Genomic DNA, 21,312 nt, shown 5'->3' with positions numbered 1-21,312 from the left:
GTCTCGTTACCGGCGCGCTGAATGAAAGATATAAACGGCAGTCAGGCAATAAAGAGTCGAAATTTCATGACATTAATTGGAAAACTGCAGCTGTCTTGGCTAAAAAAAAACCTTCCCAGCTGACCCCATAATGCTTCGCTATTCGTAAGTATAAAATCAAACCAAGCTTAAGTAATATGACCTTTAATTTTTAGTACCCGTACCGCTATACCGGTAAGCCCTTTTTCTTTTCATTTCGATCTGAGCTGAGCTGAGCGGCCTTACGCTAATCTGGGCCCGGCTTGGCGGCATAGTTTGCCGCTGGGCCGGGCCGGGCGGAAGCTTGAAAGTTGAAGTCAATGCAATGCCAACAAGCCAAGCCCAAGGCAATTAATGGAACAATTTGATTAGAGTCTAGGGCCAGGGGTAAGAGTTCCATATGCACCCCCCACTAAAATTGAAAATAAAAACATGGAGAAGGTTCAGAGACAGAATATCTAGCCCTCGAACATATATTCATGATTATTTTTTAGGGTGTCTGGAGAAAAAAATAATTTTTCTTATTTCAAGAAAATATCACATTTTCTTTGTGAATTTGAAGAGAAATTACCTTCAGACTGACAGAAATGTAACATTTTTGAAAAAAATCAAATTATTGGCTGCAAAAAAGAAGAATGAAATTAGGTAAATTTTCAGCATTTCTCTGCCATAGACTGTGTAGTTAAGAAATGGACACACACAAATCCAAATTTTTAGCTTCCGAGAGCTGTTATAAATTTATTATTAATGCCAAAAACTTGTCCATAAAGAGTCCAATAGGATTTTTCATGCTCTATCTGATGGTATGATTTTTATAAAGATTTGGAAACCAGATCACAATGAAAAATTGCGACAAAGTGAAAAAAATTGTGCAAAACAGAAATTTTATTTTCCCATAGAAAACGCATAGAGAAATGGCAATTTCAACACACACAAAATTAAGGGTTTGCAATTTATCTCTAAATCCTTATTTAAAATGATCATATAAACTTGTCCTTACTGTCAAAAGAAGCCCCTGAATTTTCTCTTTCCATACATGCCAAACACAAGTTAATAATCAATTCAGATCACATTTTTCTAGTAGCCTGAACTTCCCCGAAAAAATGTGCCATATTTTCCCCTAAATTAGCCTGTTTTATGCTGACACTTTTCAGTGTGGCTTCAGACACCCTATGATTATAATGGGGAAGTGGAAATAAAATATATTCATAATCATATTCATATGGCTTTATTACGTCAAATTTCGAGCGAGATCTTGTGCGTGTAATTGTCCATAGACATCGGTTTATTTAGTCAGTAAAGGGTCTGCGAGTCAAGACTAGTCAAACTATCGGCTGATAATCGTAAAAATACCCTTTCCGGTATCAGCGCTTCTTGCTAGCAAAGCGGGAAAGGTCTTGACTGCAGATCAAACGAGGTGAGTTCGAGTCCCAACTAAGCCGGTAAGCAACAGCAAAATGATAGAAAAATCTAAAGTGAACGAACCAGAAGTCTCAACAATCTTTTGTTATTTTTGGTGGGGGGTGCATATGGAACTCTTTCCGTCTAGGCCTAGGGCCTTATCCTGAAATAAGTCGCCTCTCTTCTCGTGTGTGTCGATGAGAGAGCATGGACATGGTGAGTGTTACCTCGGGCGATGTTCGTGCAGGCTCCACTTCACTACCGCTACACTACGCTCCACCTACCCGAACATTGGGACCGTGAACCATTTCGGATATACCGAGTCACAAAGGTGGGATGGCAATCATGATAATCGTAAAAATTAAACAAAAAAAATATAATGAAAAAGATGATTGACTTAATATCTTACTCTACTATGAGGCGCCGAATGTACCAATATTATATAGAACAATTATTTGTTATATAATCATTATTTATTAAATAATAACTATTATTTATATATAATTTACATTTTATTTGTAAATAACTACTATTATATAAAATATCATTTCTAATTATTTATATATAATTCCAAGTAATACTTCATTATTTGTAAATAATAATAGTTCGACATTCCATTATTTATAAATAATGATTATTTGTTTTTCATTATTTATAAATAATGATTATTTGTTTTTCATTATTTATAAATAATGATTACTTGTTTTTCATTATTTACAAATAATGATTATTTGTTTTTCATTATTTATAAATAATGATTATTTGTTTTTCATTATTTATAAATAATGATTATTTGTTTTTCATTATTTACAAATAATGATTATTTGTTTTTCATTATTTATAAATAATGATTATTTGTTTTTCATTATTTATAAATAATTTGTTGAGTTTTCCATTATTTATAAATAATGATTATTTGTTAAATAATGAAAACGTCTACTTCATTATTTATAAATAATTTTTTCGAGTGCACCATTATTCTCATTATTTATAAATAATCATTATTTAATGTTCGAGTTTTCCATTATTTATAAATAAAGATTATTTGTTAAATAATGAAATATCTACTTCATTATTTATAAATAATAATTTTGTTTCAATATCCCATTATTTATAAATAATCATTATTTATAAACAATTTTTACAGTTTGCCATTATATACAAATAATCATTATTTATATACAAATAACCATTATTTATTAAATAATGCCATTATTTATTAAATAATGCCATTATTTATTAAATAATGCCATTATTTATTAAATAATGGAAAACTCGCTATAACATGCAAATGTGGGACCGCCCATGATATGAATATTCATGATGCGATTTCCTTTTTCGTGATTTTTCTTCACAAATTTTTGTCCATTTCCTCTTCATAATGACATTTCTTGAAGCAATTTTCTAGGGATATGGTCTGATTGTAATATTCTTCATTTTCTATATAACTTCGTCTTCGTAGAAATATCAAAAAGTGTAATTTTATACGATTTTTCCTACAGTTCACAATCCCCATAGGCGCGCGTGTACGGTAGGGACAACCGGTGAATCGACGGAGTGCTCTTCATCGAAATACTACGTTGGTTGGTCCCCGGAAGTGGCGGGCGGAATTTAGCCCGAATCCTCGATGGAAGTCGATCAAGTGCATATGAGCTGAGAGAGTGAAATATCAGTGTACTTGTACAGGCCCTTCTACTTTTTATAAATATTTCTTGTTGCTTTTTTTGTTAAGTTAATTTTTCCTGGTGTAGAAATAAGTTTCAGTTCTAATAATGCACTTCAAATACATTTTGGAGTGTCTGTTTGGGGCGATTTCACCCTGGCCCCAAAATGCTCGCAACGACAATACGGGGGCATGATGACCCCTAATTTTTTAAAAACTTATTTTTCTATTGAAAATTATCACAAAATTCACCAAAAGTGTGCACGAAAGCCTTCGTATTTCACTTTTAAAACTCCAAAAAGTGCCCAAATGACAAGCTTGGTCGCTTCGCTGTGTCGCTTTCAACTTGAGAACGTTTACGCGTCTGCTTCCCCCCCCCCCCCTCCTCCGAAAGAAATTCTGTATACGGCCATGCTCTAAAGAGCCTGGCACATTGATTTATGTATACTTCATTTTCATTATTTTTATCTCATTATCATCATGGCCTTACGCAGAATTTTTTCCGGGGGGGGTGGGGGGAGCAGGACGCGCGTAAACTTTCTCATAAAAATCTTGAGAAAGCGAAGCGACCAAGCTTGTCATTTGAGCTTGGTCGCGTCGCTGTCTCGCTTTCAAGATTTTTTTGAGAAACTTTACGCGCGTCCTAGCTGCCCCCCCCCCCCCCCCCGGTAAAAATTCTGTGTAAGGCCATGATGATAATGTGATAAAAATAATGAAAATGAAAAGTACATATAAATCAATGTGCCATATGCTCTTTTGAGCATGGCTGTTCACAGAATTTCTTTCGGGGGGTGGGGGCAGACGCGTGTAAACGTTCTCAAGTTGAAAGCGAGACAGCGAAGCGACAAAGCTTGTCATTTGGGCTTGGTCCCGTGGCTGTCTCGCTTTCAAGATTTTTTTGAGAAAGTTTACGCGCGTCATGCTCCGGCCCCGGCCCCCCTGGAAAAAATTCTGCGTAAGGCCATGTTGATAATGAGATAAAAATAATGAAAATGAAAGTATACATAAATCAATGTGCCAGGCTCTTTAGAGCATGGCCGTATACAGAATTTCTTTCGGAGGAGGGGGGGGGGGGAGCAGACGCGTAAACGTTCTCAAGTTGAAAGCGACACAGCGAAGCGACCAAGCTTGTCATTTGGGCACTTTTCGGAGTTTTAAAAGTGAAATACGAAGGCTTTCGTGCACACTTTTGGTGAATTTTATGATAATTTTCAATAGAAAAATAAGTTTTTAAAAATTTAGGGGTCATCATGCCCCCGTATTGTCGTTGCGAGCATTTTGGGGCCAGGGTGAAATCGCCCCAAACGCCTCAAACAGACACTCCAAAATGTATTTGAAGTGCATTATTAGAACTGAAACTTATCTCTACACCAGGAAAAATTAACTTAACAAAAAAAGCAACAAGAAATATTTATAAAAAGTAGAAGGGCCTGTACAAGTACACTGATATTTCACTCTCTCAGCTCATATGCACTTGATCGACTTCCATCGAGGATTCGGGCTAAATTCCGCCCGCCCCTTCCGGGGACCAACCAACGTAGTATTTCGATGAAGAGCACTCCGTCGATTCACCGGTTGTCCCTACCGTACACGCGCGCCTATGGGGATTGTGAACTGTAGGAAAAATCGTATAAAATTACACTTTTTGATATTTCTACGAAGACGAAGTTATATAGAAAATGAAGAATATTACAATCAGACCATATCCCTAGAAAATTGCTTCAAGAAATGTCATTATGAAGAGGAAATGGACAAAAATTTGTGAAGAAAAATCACGAAAAAGGAAATCGCATCATGAATATTCATATCATGGGCGGTCCCACATTTGCATGTTATAGCGAGTTTTCCATTATTTAATAAATAATGGCATTATTTAATAAATAATGGCATTATTTAATAAATAATGGTTATTTGTATATAAATAATGATTATTTGTATATAATGGCAAACTGTAAAAATTGTTTATAAATAATGATTATTTATAAATAATGGGATATTGAAACAAAATTATTATTTATAAATAATGAAGTAGATATTTCATTATTTAACAAATAATCTTTATTTATAAATAATGGAAAACTCGAACATTAAATAATGATTATTTATAAATAATGAGAATAATGGTGCACTCGAAAAAATTATTTATAAATAATGAAGTAGACGTTTTCATTATTTAACAAATAATCATTATTTATAAATAATGGAAAACTCAACAAATTATTTATAAATAATGAAAAACAAATAATCACTATTTATAAATAATGAAAAACAAATAATCATTATTTGTAAATAATGAAAAACAAATAATCATTATTTATAAATAATGAAAAACAAATAATCATTATTTATAAATAATGAAAAACAAATAATCATTATTTATAAATAATGAAAAACAAATAATCATTATTTATAAATAATGAAAAACAAATAATCATTATTTATAAATAATGGAATGTCGAACTATTATTATTTACAAATGTTTTATGTTTTATTGTCCAACTTAATGGAAATTCATTTTGTTTACATGCAAACATACAAATTACAAATATGAATAATCAAGGAGACAAAATTAATACAAAATACTGGCATGCACGTAGTACATTCGTTCTTATACATAAGACGATTAAGAGTGTAACGAGATAATTATTGAAAATAAGATCAACAAGTAGGCATACCGTATTCGGTGTAATAATTATCATTACCATCATTCTAAAACTGTTCAATGAGTAAAAGTATCAGGTCATTTTATTTTATTTATTTATTTATTACTTGAAGCATATTTCACATATAAAACAAATCCACAACTCTACATTGACCATGATTTCGATACTATTATTAATGAAGTATTACTTGGAATTATATATAAATAATTAGAAATGATATTTTATATAATAGTAGTTATTTACAAATAAAATGTAAATTATATATAAATAATAGTTATTATTTAATAAATAATGATTATATAACAAATAATTGTTCTATATAATAATGGTACATTCGGCGCCTCATACTCTACACCTGTATTTCACTCCGTTTTCATCCTCCAGTTATCCTCAAAATTGGTGATTTTGGGCCAGAATTTTTTTCCTCACACGTATTATTCACGGCCGATTTCAAATCATCGCATGTGATCGGTCGCAGGCATGGGCGGAAATCTGTCCCGAAAGGTAGGGGGGACAACAGGGGCTGATCCAGCCTTCGCCAATAGGGGGGGGGGGGCGAAAACATTTTCAGTCATATGTTAATCCCCGATCGGCAGCTCGAAGGTAATTTTTGTCTGTTTCATTGAAGGAGTAGTCCTCATGGTCACTTTTTAGCTTTATCCTTATAAATCAACATAAATATATGATATCATTGTCCTTATTTATATAATGCGAGCGCGAAGCGCAAGCAAATTTTTTTTGGAAAATTTATGTATTTTTTTCCTAAAATTTGAACATTCTGGGCAATGTTTGTTATCCTGAAAAAGATGTATACACAACTAAATATTTACTACGACTGTGAAGTGCGAGCAGAGGTTAACTGATGGAAAAGGTACCTGTTAAAGACTGCTTGCAATTAGCCATGAAGACGTTACATATTTCAACAATCAAATAATGCGAGCGCGAAGCGCTAGCTGAAATTTTTTGAAATTTTTACCTAAAGACTGGAAATTCTAAGCACTTTTTGTAACTTAAACATATAACTAAACAATTGATGCGAACGCAAACCATGAGCGGAAGGTTTTGAGATTTAGACCTAAGAACGAGACACTCTGTTCATGTTTTGTAAATCATGAAAAGGATGAGTAAATTGGGGTCTTTCTTACACCCGGTCCTTACATTAATAAAACGAGTGCAAAATGCAGCCAGAAAATGTTCATATATGTTTAATTTGAATTGATCGAAAGGGTACTTGTTAAGGACTGCTTGCACTAAGCCATGAAGACGTTACATATTTCAACAATCAATGCTAGCGCGAATCGCGAGCTGAAAATTTTTGACATTTTTTCAAAAAGAATCGAAAATTTTAATCAATTTTTGTAATCGTGAACAGGGTAGCTTTATAACTAAACAATTGATGTAAGCGAAGCTTGAGCAGAAAAATTCGAGATTTAGACCTAAAAACGGGACACTCTACTCATGTTTTGTAAATCATGAAAAGGATGAGTAATAGGGGATCTTTCTACATTAATAATACGAGCACAAAGCGCGAGCAGAAAATTTTTGATATTGTGATCTGAAACTGGATAATGATTTAAATAGAGAACAAATTGAATATCTGAATAAACATGAGCGTGTTTCAGATTTAGACCTAGAATCTCGGCATTTTACACATCTATCAGCGAGCGCAAAGCGCGAGCTTAAACTATTTGATATTCCGATCTGAAAAAAAGAGTCAATTTCAGCTATATATTTCAAGCACTTTGTAGGAAAATTGTGAGGTGGATAAGACCTGATATTTTTCATTATTATTTGAGTTTTGACATAGGACCGGGACATCCTTAGGACAAGTCATATGAAAATGATGACTATCTTCCTATTCCTCTTACTAAGCGCAAGATGAAACAAAAGGGACAATTTAATCATTAAATTGATATCTTATTTATCAATGCATAATGCGGGCGAGAAATCTGATGATATTATGGCCTGAAAACTGGACATTTCAAGCACTTTTGTAATTAGGAATAGAATGCATCAGTTAAAACATTTTAACCATCAATGCGAGCGCAAATCGCGAGCCAAAATCTTTGATAAACTCATGAAAATCAATATTGAGACATACATAAATCGCCAATCAAAATACGAGTAGCACTATCTGCTACGTTTTGACAATCAGACTTGAAAAGGGATATTTTCAAACTAAATGGAATACACAAAAATAATAGGTACTGAATAAATCGAATTTTGCGAGCGCTCAGTGCGAGTAGAAAATGTCAATATTCAGACCATAAAAGCTGTAACTTTTACAGATCACTTTAAAAAAAATCCGTTTGTAAATCACACAAAATAATGAAAGTTTGATTTCCAAGATAAAATGTATAATGTATATTGACTTACAAACATGATATTTAAGCTCAATATTGAAAACCACCTAACAGGCAATGCGAGCGCGAAGCGCGAGCGAAAATTTTATATAGTGACATGAAAGATTCTTTTTATTTTCCAAGTTTTCCCCTCATCTTATTTTATTCACTATGGAAAATTTGACAAGCAAAAAAACAAAGGTTTTCGCCCAAAATGTAAGGTCATTTAGTCCCAAACACACTTATTATTTCGAATGTGAATGATGCATTTTTCTCCATCATAAAAGACCAAAAATAGTAGGGGGGACATTTGATATTGTGTCCCCCCTACTATTTTTGGTAGGGGGGACACGTCCCCCCTGGGATTTCCACCCATGGTCGCAGGTCAAACCAAGGAGCTTCCAAACCGATCGCGATCGCATGCCATGATTTGAAATCGGCCTTGAATAATACGTGTGAGGAAAAAGATACTGGCCCAAAATCACCAATTTTGAGGATAACCGGAGGATGAAAACAGAGTGAAATACGGGTGTAGAGTAAGATATTAAGTCAATCATCTTTTTCGTTACATTTTTTTTGTTTAATTTTTACGATTATCATGATTGCCATCCCACCTTTGTGACTCGGTATATCCGAAATGGTTCACGGTCCCGATGTTTGGGTAGGTGGAGCGTAGTGTAGTGGTAGTGAAGTGGAGTGGAGCCTGCACGAACATCGCCCGAGGTAGGTGAGTGTTTACTTTAACCCAGGGAGCTCCCTGGGGCTGGGTAGGTGAGTGTGCGCTCGTTGTGTACAAAGTCAATGGGAGAGGAAAAGAAGTCACCACTGTCACTGCACTGACAAAATTATTATAGTGAGACCACCTCTTTTGAAACCGACCACCTTGCGCGCATTAAAATTATTGCGTATTGCAAACGATACGCGCAGGAGAGTAGGCGCAGCACTGTCCATAGGAACGGTAAGATTTGATTTTGCGAGAGAAAAAGAAGGGGGAAAAGATACAAATTTAGTAGAATTTCTCAAAATTGTTTTTGACTAGACCAGAACCCCGCCGAAATACCGTTGTTCATACCAAGAAATCTGATAGGACTCGGCTTTAGAACAAATATCCGTCGTCAATCGTCGAATCATATGCCGGAGCTCGCAGTGGAAGTAGTGAGCATGTACGTTGACATCACAGAACTGATTTGGAAGAGTCAAAATATTTTGCCACCGTCGACAAGAATCAACCGTAAACTTAGTGTATCGCAGGTGGTCGGTTTCAAAAGAAGGGTGCAAATGTAACTTGTAAAATCGTCGCATTCGTTGTTCGCCGATATATACGCGAATTGAATCGGAGTCGCCGATCGAAACATGGGAATCTGATCTGCTCAATTTTCTGCACAAATGAGACGAAAACTGGGTAAAACTGATATTTTCGCAGATACGATGCTGAGAAAATTAGGTGGTCAATAAGGGGTAGTTCCAACCATATATATATACGGCAGTGAATGAATCATTGTCATTGAATGGATGGAGTGGTGACTTAAGTGAAACAAGGATAATGCCGAGTCTAGGTCTAGATTAGACCAAAAGCTTCGCTCTCTGTTATATTGTTGGTTTTTCTGTTGAACTCCGTTGGCTCCACTCGCCAATTGCAGAGACCGAAGTTCTAACTCGATCTGTACAGGGTCAGGGACTCAATGGCCATATGTTTATTTATAGGGAAGTGGGAGTTGCGCGACAGCCGAAGTAAGTCACTTTTTTTTCCTTTAAGTTTATTTTTCTTTGTTTTGGTGCATTTCAGGCCAAAGCGGAATAATAATCTTTATACTGGTCCAGTTCTTTTTATATATTTTTATGAAATAGAGACAAAGATCGAATAAGTCCCATCGGGGGGATTTTGCATCGTTAACACCCTCATGGTGGCTGCACGATTGCGAGCCGTCTGTGTACAAGGAGAAATTAAAAAAAGAAAAAATGTTAAAAAACTACTCAAAACAGACGGCTGCCAGCTAGCAGCTGTCAAGGTCTAGATTTGAGATTTCATCACAGTTTGAAATTTCGCGCAATCCAATATAAATGTTTCATCTGGACTCCAGCTCAGCTCAGGGGCCCGTTTCTCAACACCGTCATAAGTCTTAACTTCTTGAATCGGAGATAGTGAGCAACTTGTCCGTTAACTATTGCACTAAGCCCTCTCTGCCAAGATCAGGTACAACAACCTCAATAAATATTTATGACACCTTCAAAACTGTCATAACTGCTTTCTTAAGGACGTATGGCATCACGTGGGTAGACTATGACATGCAAAAGTGCCTAGAAATTTGAAAATTATAATCTTACGTAATCAATCATCTGATCAAAGAGGTTGAAATTACATCACAAAACAAGTGGGATAATGCATTCAATGATAATTGCAATACAAAGAAACTATAAAAACTGTTGGTAAAACGCCACAATACCATTCATTTTGAAATAGTAAAATAATTTAATCGATAAAGATTCTACAACGTCAGGCCATCCATAACTGGACTCGTATAAATTTGTCATTTTCAGACCCCTATTTACATTTGGATAAATTCTCTAATTTAAATTAATTATCATTTTACAACGCAAATCGTTATGGTTTACTTACGTAAACTATAAAAATTGGATATCCTGTGGGTACCCATCTCAACGTCCACATGTGATTTTTTTAGTCATAAAATGAATTAATCATAATTTAATTTTGTCAGCAATTGAATGCTCCAGTCTTCATGGTCTAAGTATGTATGATGCATAATTTACCTGTGCTATTATTTTGAAAAGATGTATTTCCCAATTCATCACAATATTTGAAATTTTGTCATAATTTTTCTTTTTGAAAATTATGCTATTTTGTGACTAAGGCTATGTCTCGTCTGCTCTTTTTACCGATAGTATCGATATCGAGGTAATATAGTTAGGAAGCCTTTCGTGAAACAGGTTTAGTAAGATTGGAACTAACTTTGTGGTTGGTGGATAAAGATATCTGATACAAATGCGAAACGTTCTCGATATATAGTCCTACTCATGAATATTCATGAATTGAGCTGCGATTTCCACACATGCGCAGTTTGCGGTTGCTATGTTTTGGAATCGGCAGTGAATTAATACGTGTGAGGAAAATGTTACTGGCTCTAAATCACCAATTTTGAGAATGATAGAAGCATGGAAAAGAAGTGAAAAGTAAGAATATTAGTTTTTATTGAACATTTTAAAGGTTGTATTGTTGCATAAGTTTTATATTCCCCCCCCCCCATAAAATCCCACCTTTGTCACTCAGAGTATCAGAGCTAGTTCACCACCTTTATGGTCGGGTAGGTGGAGCATAGTGAAGCGGTAATGAAGTGGAGTGGAGCCTGCGAACCTCATTTGAGGTAGTTTCATAACAAGATTATTGGAAGACAGCAAGTCATGAAAAGTAGACGGTGAACTGGAGGGAATTTAGGTCATTGAATCTATTTTTAGCACTCTCAATCCCCGTAATTGCCTTCTATGTCCCGCAGGGGTAAGTGAAAAAAAACTGTCCCCCAAACAAGGACAATCTCAATTTATCATGATATGATTTGTCTTGGTTTTTTAGGATACCCTTGTTTTCTGGGACAATCCCTAATTTTTGGACCAGCGCCCCTACTATAAAAGTATGTTTTTGAAGGTATTGTATTTATTGGCATATTTTATCAAGCAAACACAGAAATTTTGCATACAATAGATTTATACACAGTTATAAAATACCAACGACGAGCTGAATTAAGGTACTGGAGTGAAGTTTATTAGCGCCACCATAGAGCTTCCTTTTATCTTCATCAAAGTTTGAAATTTCGCGCAATCCAATGGAAATGTTTCATCTGGACTCCAGCTCAGCTCAGGGGCCCGTTTCTCAACACCGTCATAAGTCTTAACTTCTTGAATCGGAGATAGTGAGCAACTTGTCCGCTAACTATTGCACTAAGCCCTCTCTGCCAAGATCAGGTACAACAACCTCACTAAATATTTATGACACCTTCAAAACTGTCATAACTGCTTTCTTAATGACGTATGGCATCACGTGGGTAGACTATGACATGCAAAAGTGCCTAGAAATTTGAAAATTATAATCTTACGTAATCAATCATCTGAGCAAAGAGGTTGAAATTACATCACAAAACAAGTGGGATAATGCATTCAATGATAATTGCAATACAAAGAAACTATAAAAACTGTTGGTAAAACGCCACAATACCATTCATTTTGAAATAGTAAAATAATTTAATCGATAAAGATTCTACAACGTCAGGCCATCCATAACTGGACTCGTATAAATTTGTCATTTTCAGACCCCTATTAACATTTGGATAAATTCTCTAATTTAAATTAATTATCATTTTACAACGCAAATCGTTATGGTTTACTTTAATACGTAAACTATAAAAATTGGATATCCTGTGGGTACCCATCTCAACGTCCACATGTGATTTTTTTAGTCATAAAATGAATTAATCATAATTTAATTTTGTCAGCAATTGAATGCTCCAGTCTTCATGGTCTAAGTATGTATGATGCATAATTTACCTGTGCTATTATTTTGAAAAGATGTATTTCCCAATTCATCACAATATTTGAAATTTTGTCATAATTTTTCTTTTTGAAAATTATGCTATTTTGTGACTAAGGCTATGTCTCGTCTGCTCTTTTTACCGATAGTATCGATATCGAGGTAATATAGTTAGGAAGCCTTTCGTGAAACAGGTTTAGTAAGATTGGAACTAACTTTGTGGTTGGTGGATAAAGATATCTGATGCAAATGCGAAACGATCTCGATATATAGTCCTACTCATGAATATTCATGAATTGAGCTGCGATTTCCACACATGCGCAGTTTGCGGTTGCTATGTTTTGGAATCGGCAGTGAATTAATACGTGTGAGGAAAATGTTACTGGCTCTAAATCACCAATTTTGAGAATGATAGAAGCATGGAAAAGAAGTGAAAAGTAAGAATATTAGTTTTTATTGAACATTTTAAAGGTTGTATTGTTGCATAAGTTTTATATTCCCCCCCCCCATAAAATCCCACCTTTGTCACTCAGAGTATCAGAGCTAGTTCACCACCTTTATGGTCGGGTAGGTGGAGCATAGTGAAGCGGTAATGAAGTGGAGTGGAGCCTGCGAACCTCATTTGAGGTAGTTTCATAACAAGATTATTGGAAGACAGCAAGTCATGAAAAGTAGACGGTGAACTGGAGGGAATTTAGGTCATTGAATCTATTTTTAGCACTCTCAATCCCCGTAATTGCCTTCTATGTCCCGCAGGGGTAAGTGAAAAAAAAACTGTCCCCCAAACAAGGACAATCTCAATTTATCATGATATGATTTGTCTTGGTTTTTTAGGATACCCTTGTTTTCTGGGACAATCCCTAATTTTTGGACCAGCGCCCCTACTATAAAAGTATGTTTTTGAAGGTATTGTATTTATTGGCATATTTTATCAAGCAAACACAGAAATTTTGCATACAATAGATTTATACACAGTTATAAAATACCAACGACGAGCTGAATTAAGGTACTGGAGTGAAGTTTATTAGCGCCACCATAGAGCTTCCTTTTATCTTCATCAAAGTTTGAAATTTCGCGCAATCCAATGGAAATGTTTCATCTGGACTCCAGCTCAGCTCAGGGGCCCGTTTCTCAACACCGTCATAAGTCTTAACTTCTTGAATCGGAGATAGTGAGCAACTTGTCCGCTAACTATTGCACTAAGCCCTCTCTGCCAAGATCAGGTACAACAACCTCACTAAATATTTATGACACCTTCAAAACTGTCATAACTGCTTTCTTAATGACGTATGGCATCACGTGGGTAGACTATGACATGCAAAAGTGCCTAGAAATTTGAAAATTATAATCTTACGTAATCAATCATCTGAGCAAAGAGGTTGAAATTACATCACAAAACAAGTGGGATAATGCATTCAATGATAATTGCAATACAAAGAAACTATAAAAACTGTTGGTAAAACGCCACAATACCATTCATTTTGAAATAGTAAAATAATTTAATCGATAAAGATTCTACAACGTCAGGCCATCCATAACTGGACTCGTATAAATTTGTCATTTTCAGACCCCTATTAACATTTGGATAAATTCTCTAATTTAAATTAATTATCATTTTACAACGCAAATCGTTATGGTTTACTTACGTAAACTATAAAAATTGGATATCCTGTGGGTACCCATCTCAACGTCCACATGTGATTTTTTTAGTCATAAAATGAATTAATCATAATTTAATTTTGTCAGCAATTGAATGCTCCAGTCTTCATGGTCTAAGTATGTATGATGCATAATTTACCTGTGCTATTATTTTGAAAAGATGTATTTCCCAATTCATCACAATATTTGAAATTTTGTCATAATTTTTCTTTTTGAAAATTATGCTATTTTGTGACTAAGGCTATGTCTCGTCTGCTCTTTTTACCGATAGTATCGATATCGAGGTAATATAGTTAGGAAGCCTTTCGTGAAACAGGTTTAGTAAGATTGGAACTAACTTTGTGGTTGGTGGATAAAGATATCTGATGCAAATGCGAAACGATCTCGATATATAGTCCTACTCATGAATATTCATGAATTGAGCTGCGATTTCCACACATGCGCAGTTTGCGGTTGCTATGTTTTGGAATCGGCAGTGAATTAATACGTGTGAGGAAAATGTTACTGGCTCTAAATCACCAATTTTGAGAATGATAGAAGCATGGAAAAGAAGTGAAAAGTAAGAATATTAGTTTTTATTGAACATTTTAAAGGTTGTATTGTTGCATAAGTTTTATATTCCCCCCCCCCCCATAAAATCCCACCTTTGTCACTCAGAGTATCAGAGCTAGTTCACCACCTTTATGGTCGGGTAGGTGGAGCATAGTGAAGCGGTAATGAAGTGGAGTGGAGCCTGCGAACCTCATTTGAGGTAGTTTCATAACAAGATTATTGGAAGACAGCAAGTCATGAAAAGTAGACGGTGAACTGGAGGGAATTTAGGTCATTGAATCTATTTTTAGCACTCTCAATCCCCGTAATTGCCTTCTATGTCCCGCAGGGGTAAGTGAAAAAAAAACTGTCCCCCAAACAAGGACAATCTCAATTTATCATGATATGATTTGTCTTGGTTTTTTAGGATACCCTTGTTTTCTGGGACAATCCCTAATTTTTGGACCAGCGCCTCTACTATAAAAGTATGTTTTTGAAGGTATTGCATTTATTGGCATATTTTATCAAGCAAACACAGAAATTTTGCATACAATAAATTTAGACACAGTTATAAAATACCAACGACGAGCTGAATTAAGGTACTGGAGTGAAGTTTATTAGCGCCACCATAGAGCTTCCTTTTATCTTTGTGGAAGGAATACGCAAACCCACTTTCCAGGTTGAGGTCAGCAATTTTGCTCTTTTTTTTATGTTTTTATATTTAAAAATATATATTTCAAAATAAAAAAACGTATAGCAACTCAACGGAAAGAGCCCAGGTGAGTAGCAAAAAAGAGTTTCAGCAAATATTATTTCTGTTATGAAGCGACATTTACCGACCTTTCAAAAATCCATTGTGAAATCACGTTTGTAGTGCGAGGTTAGTATAGCTAACCTCGCACTATGGGTGAGTTGGTTCATGTAGGCTCCACTACACTTCACTACCGCTACCCTCTACTCCTACCCAAACCATCAGTCGATAAAAACTCCCTCTCAAAAACCAGTGACAAACTGTGTCACTCTTTGGTAAAAAAGGCACCACGTCATGTAAAAAAAAGACATTAAGCGTACTCTACAGTGACTAAACTTACCATTGGACACAGACTCACTCCTTGTCATTTCTTGTAAATGTCTCAAAATCAGTGATTTGAAGCCAGTTCGCAAAATTGCGAATTGGCTTTAAATCATGCGCTCGCATTGTTTGTTAAGCGAGACAGGTATGTATCATGATTACGAAAATTTGCCTATAATATCCCTTTTTAGGTCTGAATATCAAAAATTTTCAGCTCGCGCTCGCATTATTTGATCGGTGAGATACATACCGGTATCCGTTTAATGGCATAGTCCTAATTATCACTTTTTTATTTACACAAAGTCTATGGGGATCACTGTCCCTTTATATGTCATAATATGTATATACAGTGGTGTACTGTGTAGGCCACTGTATATTTATCCATGGCACTGCATGGAAATTTGTTAATCTGCCACCATTTTGCATACCCAACTTCTGAAATGTGACCATGTGGTATTGTTTTTATGTTAATTACTCAAACGTACTGTGCATATCCTGCTATTTGCCCTTTAAGCAGTGGACCTGGTACAATTGCGAATTTCCATAATTTATCATATGTTATTTACTTTGTATTTACTATTGAATTATTGAGACTTGTATACTTTATATTTGTAATTTGTATTCGCTACTTGATTTCATATTCAGCAAATTTGTCAATAAAAAAAAAAAAACCCTGTACAGTTGCAGCGCATTTTGAGTCTGGGAAATAAATGCACTCTCCTTTGCTCTTCTCAATTTGTAATGAAATTAGAGTGCTAATAAATAATGTTTCTCAGTGGACATTGCGTTATTAGTTGGTGTGCCTTACAGAGATAAAATTAAGAAAATGATTTCTGAATACCACTTTGGAGAGATATTTAAAAGGATGGTCCGGGCTGAAAATATTTATATCTTAATACAAAGAGTAGAATTCACTAAGCAAAATGCCGAAAATTTCATCAAAATCGGATAACAAATAATAAAGTTATTGAAGTTTAAAGTTAAGCTATATTTTGTGAAAACAGTCATGAATATTCATTAGGCGGGCTGATGATGTCACATCTCCACTTTCAGTTTTCTTATGTTATTACATAAAATCATATTTTTCTCATTATTTCATACTTGTGCGAATAATATGTCTCCCTTATAATGAAATAAGTTGCAGCAATAAATATCTAATGCACTGAATCAGTTGTCAATCCAATTTGTCTAGTTCTTGGAGGAAAAAATTTGAATAAACCTAATTTCATATAATAAAATACAAAAGAACAAGTGGGGATGTGACATCATCAGCCCACCTAATGAATATTCATGACGACTGTTTTCACAAAATATTGCTAAACTTTAAAATTTAATATCTTTGTTATTTGTTATCCGATTTTGATGAAATTTTCGGCATTTTGCTCAGTGAATTCTACACTATGTATTAAGATAAAATATTTTCGGCCCGGACCATCCCTTTAAGGGTATTTCATCTCACTGATTGAAACAGAGATAACAAAAAGAATTATTTTATCCAAGATAAAATGGACCTCAGAATATTATCCCAGGGTATTGTTTTCTATGTCAAGTTTCAGGTCACTGGTGAAGAGAACATTCTGAAGTGCCAAGATGATATATATACCTGCAATGATCATGCTAGTTCTGACCACTTGAAACCAGTTAATGGATAACCATGGATGATGACAAAGGAAAGGACCAGACTGAACAATCTGAAGACAGCAACTCCCTGGATCTTGTTGGTAAAGGCAAGGAATGTCCAGATGAATCCCAAGGTGTTTCTGAAGAGGCGAAGGGAGAAGCCCATACAGGGAAATCATTACAGGATGCAGAAGAGACGAGTACCATTGGAAGTGGTAATGAAGTAGAAAGAGTAGGAATTTTCAAAGCTTTGGAATTCTCTGAAGGTTTAGCTCACCAGCCTGAAGCAAAGAAGAATACTGATACTGTGGAAGATGTAGCTACAACACCTGTAGCAGCTTGTCCTCCGGAAGTTCACAAAGATGTGCAAACTGCAGACCTTGGAGGAGAGCAAAGCAAAATACACAGTATTCATCCATCTAGTGATGACCCTTGTATTAATGTTCAAACAAGCCAGCATGAAGAACCAATGATGTCCATGTCTTCTGCTAAAGAGACTTGTCTTAGCATGGGGAAGGAGGATGTGAAAATTCTCATTGATCAAGGACTCGATAGCCAGCCATCAACACCGAGAAAGGATTCTGAGATGTTGGATGAGCCCATGTTGACTGAATCTCCTGCGTATAGTGAGGATGGTAAGCTTGTCATTGGTACTCCAAGGTCTTGGGGATCTCCAGGTGTGGGAGCCATTCCTATAAAGCCCTTTGATAAAGTTGACAGGACCAGGCTTCCTGCAGACTTGGGTAGTGAGGGAGATATCGTGGGGGACTTTTTGCCAGTAGACTCTACTCCCTCTACCAGTGAATGCCCTCTTCCGGGTAGTCACTCCACCCCTTCAGCCAGCCAGTGCACTGCATCGGCCAGTCACTGCACCCCTTCTACCAGTTACAATGAGACCACAGAGACAGACTTGTCCCTGAACCAGACTCCTAGTACTGGTCCCAAGACAATCAGATCTAAGAAGCGGAAGAAGAGAAAGCTTACCTTTGCTCGCAAGAAGCAACGTACCATGATGCCAGTCGTCAACCAAGCACTTGATCTTGACAATGATTTAGAAAGGAAACTGGAGGAAAATGCAGCAAAGAACAACCTAACTGCCATCAATGTCAAAAGCATTTTACACGTAAGTAAAGTATTTCATTACCATTAAGAAGAGTCTGAATTGACATGTTTGGACAACTTTTTTAGAAGTATTTATATCTTTTTTTTTTTTTTTTTGAAGTTCAACTTCAGTACCACATCAGGTGGGTGTTTCATAAAGCTGTTCGTAAGTTAAGAGCGACTTTAAGAACGACTGGTGAACCTTTCTTACGCGCGTAACCATCGCCAATGAATATACCATTTACCACAATAAAGGATCACCAGTCGTTCTTAAAGTCGCTCTTAACTTACGAACAGCTTTATGAAACGGCCCCCAGGTTTCAGTCTGTGTTAATGTCAGGGACCTAAAGAAAGTGTTTTTAAATACATAAATTACTATAATATCTGACTTCCAGATTGTTACACAAATCTAACATATTTCAATTTTGTTCCTATTTCATGGATTTGCTTTATTTGTATTCATTGAAAAAAATGAAACTACGGAATTCAAGTTCAAAGATTTATCATGCTATGTATGTCTATTGATTTAAAATTGTATATGTTTTGAACAACAAAATTTTAAAATGTCTCTCTTTCTCTCTCTCTCACTCATTCCCCTTGTTTTCTTTCTCTTACGTTTATTATTTTTTCATTAGCATGTGATAACCAACGAACATGTGCTGTCAATGGTGAGAAATACAATGAAAGATGCTGGGTTGGTGGAGATTGAACAAGAACCTGCCCCTTATGTGAGTGCTCCTTTTTAAATTTGTTTTGCTATGAAATATGTATATGTGCTTTTATGGGTGTGTGGGTGCATGTTTAAGTGTATCAAATTCTCAAAAACACTGGAATAGAGCGTACATGTACTTTACAACAAGTGGTAGTTATCCTGATTACAAAATAACAGGGTTCCCACAGTCATTGAAAACCCTGGAAAAATTTGCATTCATAGAAAGTCAGGGAAAAGTCAGGGAATTTGGAAAATTTTTGTGAAAAGTCATGGAATTGCATTTACCTCTTGGCTATGGCAGCTTTCCAGATTGCTGTGTCTCGCAACTCTCATACTCTGCTTTTATAAATGGTGTTCATGATTTCCATTTTCCCAGTTTTGTGACATCCTAAATTCTACAACTCCCGGGACTTCACAGGAAGTCATGGAAAGCAGCAATTTAGTCATGGAATTCTGTCAAATTTCTGTGGGAACCCTGAATAAAAAGAGCTCTGTAGTCAAATTCCAAATGCACAAGTACAGCATCCTTCATTTAGAATTCAAAGCTGTTTGGCCAATCTTTATCTCATTCATGCAAACTGGGGACCAATTTTAAATGAAAATTGAAATCAAGTACAGCCCATGTAAGGTCATTATCAAGATGAGATCTTAAATTAAAAAGAAGCACAATTTATGTTATGGTGCTCAGAAATACCCCTCTCTGTTTAATAACTGTAATGAAGAATTTATGAAGCTTTCATAATTTGTAAGATAAATGACCACAAATAAATTCTAATTAATATATTCTTCTACTACATGGGCTGATAACGAAAGGGCTCTATGACCTTTGGTATTTGTATTGGTGGAGAGAAGAGAGAGAAGATGTTGTGAGGATGATCTAAAGTTACATCTTCGTTTATATGGTTTATGAGATCTAATTTTGTGGGGAGAGGCAATTCTTGGCTTTATAACACAAGATGAGTCTCTAAAAGAGTATACGATTTTGAACTGACTGACTTTTCATTGTACTTTCCTAATGTAGTGTAATTTACTTTCACTGCGGAGAGTGTCAAGTGTGTCCGAGGATTCACAAATTCACCAACTCACAAAAATGTGGGACCTCTTTCATACACAAGAATTATGACTATAGTCTATACAATATTTTATGACCATTGTTCTCCTTAGATTATTGTCATATATTTGGGGCAAAGGATTCAGTTTGTACCATATCTACTTTGAACCATGATAATTTTTTTTTAATCTTTAATCACTTTTGTTCACTTTTATTTTAGACACCAAAGTTGACAAGAGCAAAGTTAAAAGAAGCAACAGAAAAGGTTGGCAATGTAAGTATTTGGGATTACATCTAATTGTTTTCTGTATGTTGTTTATGCATGATAGTTGACATGTTATGTTTCTAGAACTCATTTATAATACTAAATATGCAGTTCCCAGGCTACCATTTATAATAATTTTAACTGATCATTCTCGGTATATGGTCAATGAAATATACTTGTAAACAAAAGAAGAAAGAATGTGGGTTTGAATTAATATACCCAGGCATGTACCCCTTCCATTGCGGTCATTGGAAACCACCCCATCCCTTGAATATATTGGATTTCTATATCCATAATAATGCATCACTGGATCTAACCAAATCTAGTGATGATTGTAGAGTTGGAGATAATCTTGAAGTCATCCACCTCTCCCTTATTGTGTTACAATGCTTCAGTGATGCTACATACTGTATGATAATCGATTATTTCTTCTCTTAGATGCCCTATGTGTGGCCGCTGTCACCTGTGAAAAACAAGAAAGCAACTCCTGGATTCATCGAGATCAACTTCTCCGATGATACCTCTTCAGATGATGAGGATTATGATCCCAACCTGGATGAACTCATGATGGTATGGTCTTCATTCTCAAATATCTGGGTCTAAAAACCAAAGAAACAAAAAAATGAAATTATCAAACATTGGCCATTATATGAGACACATTACTCAACAAGAATGTC

General features: G+C 35.4%; 1 protein-coding gene across 1 annotated transcript in view; it reads left to right on the top strand.

Annotated features, from left to right (window-relative positions):
• LOC129261629 (GON-4-like protein) overlaps window positions 1–21,312 on the top strand; it is a 57,686-nt gene continuing 36,374 nt past the window's right edge. The window contains exons 1-5 of the mRNA XM_064100089.1: window positions 1–144; window positions 17,437–18,629; window positions 19,243–19,335; window positions 20,591–20,644; window positions 21,074–21,205. Of these exons, the coding sequence (XP_063956159.1) occupies window positions 17,541–18,629; window positions 19,243–19,335; window positions 20,591–20,644; window positions 21,074–21,205 (1,368 nt within the window). The 5' untranslated portion in view covers window positions 1–144; window positions 17,437–17,540. The remainder of the gene's footprint in view (window positions 145–17,436; window positions 18,630–19,242; window positions 19,336–20,590; window positions 20,645–21,073; window positions 21,206–21,312) is intronic.

This window comes from Lytechinus pictus, chromosome 5 (assembly GCF_037042905.1).
Source record: "Lytechinus pictus isolate F3 Inbred chromosome 5, Lp3.0, whole genome shotgun sequence".
Lineage (NCBI taxonomy): Eukaryota > Metazoa > Echinodermata > Echinoidea > Temnopleuroida > Toxopneustidae > Lytechinus > Lytechinus pictus.
Note: the sequence above shows the minus strand (reverse complement) of the source record. Positions and strands in the feature narration are given on the sequence as shown.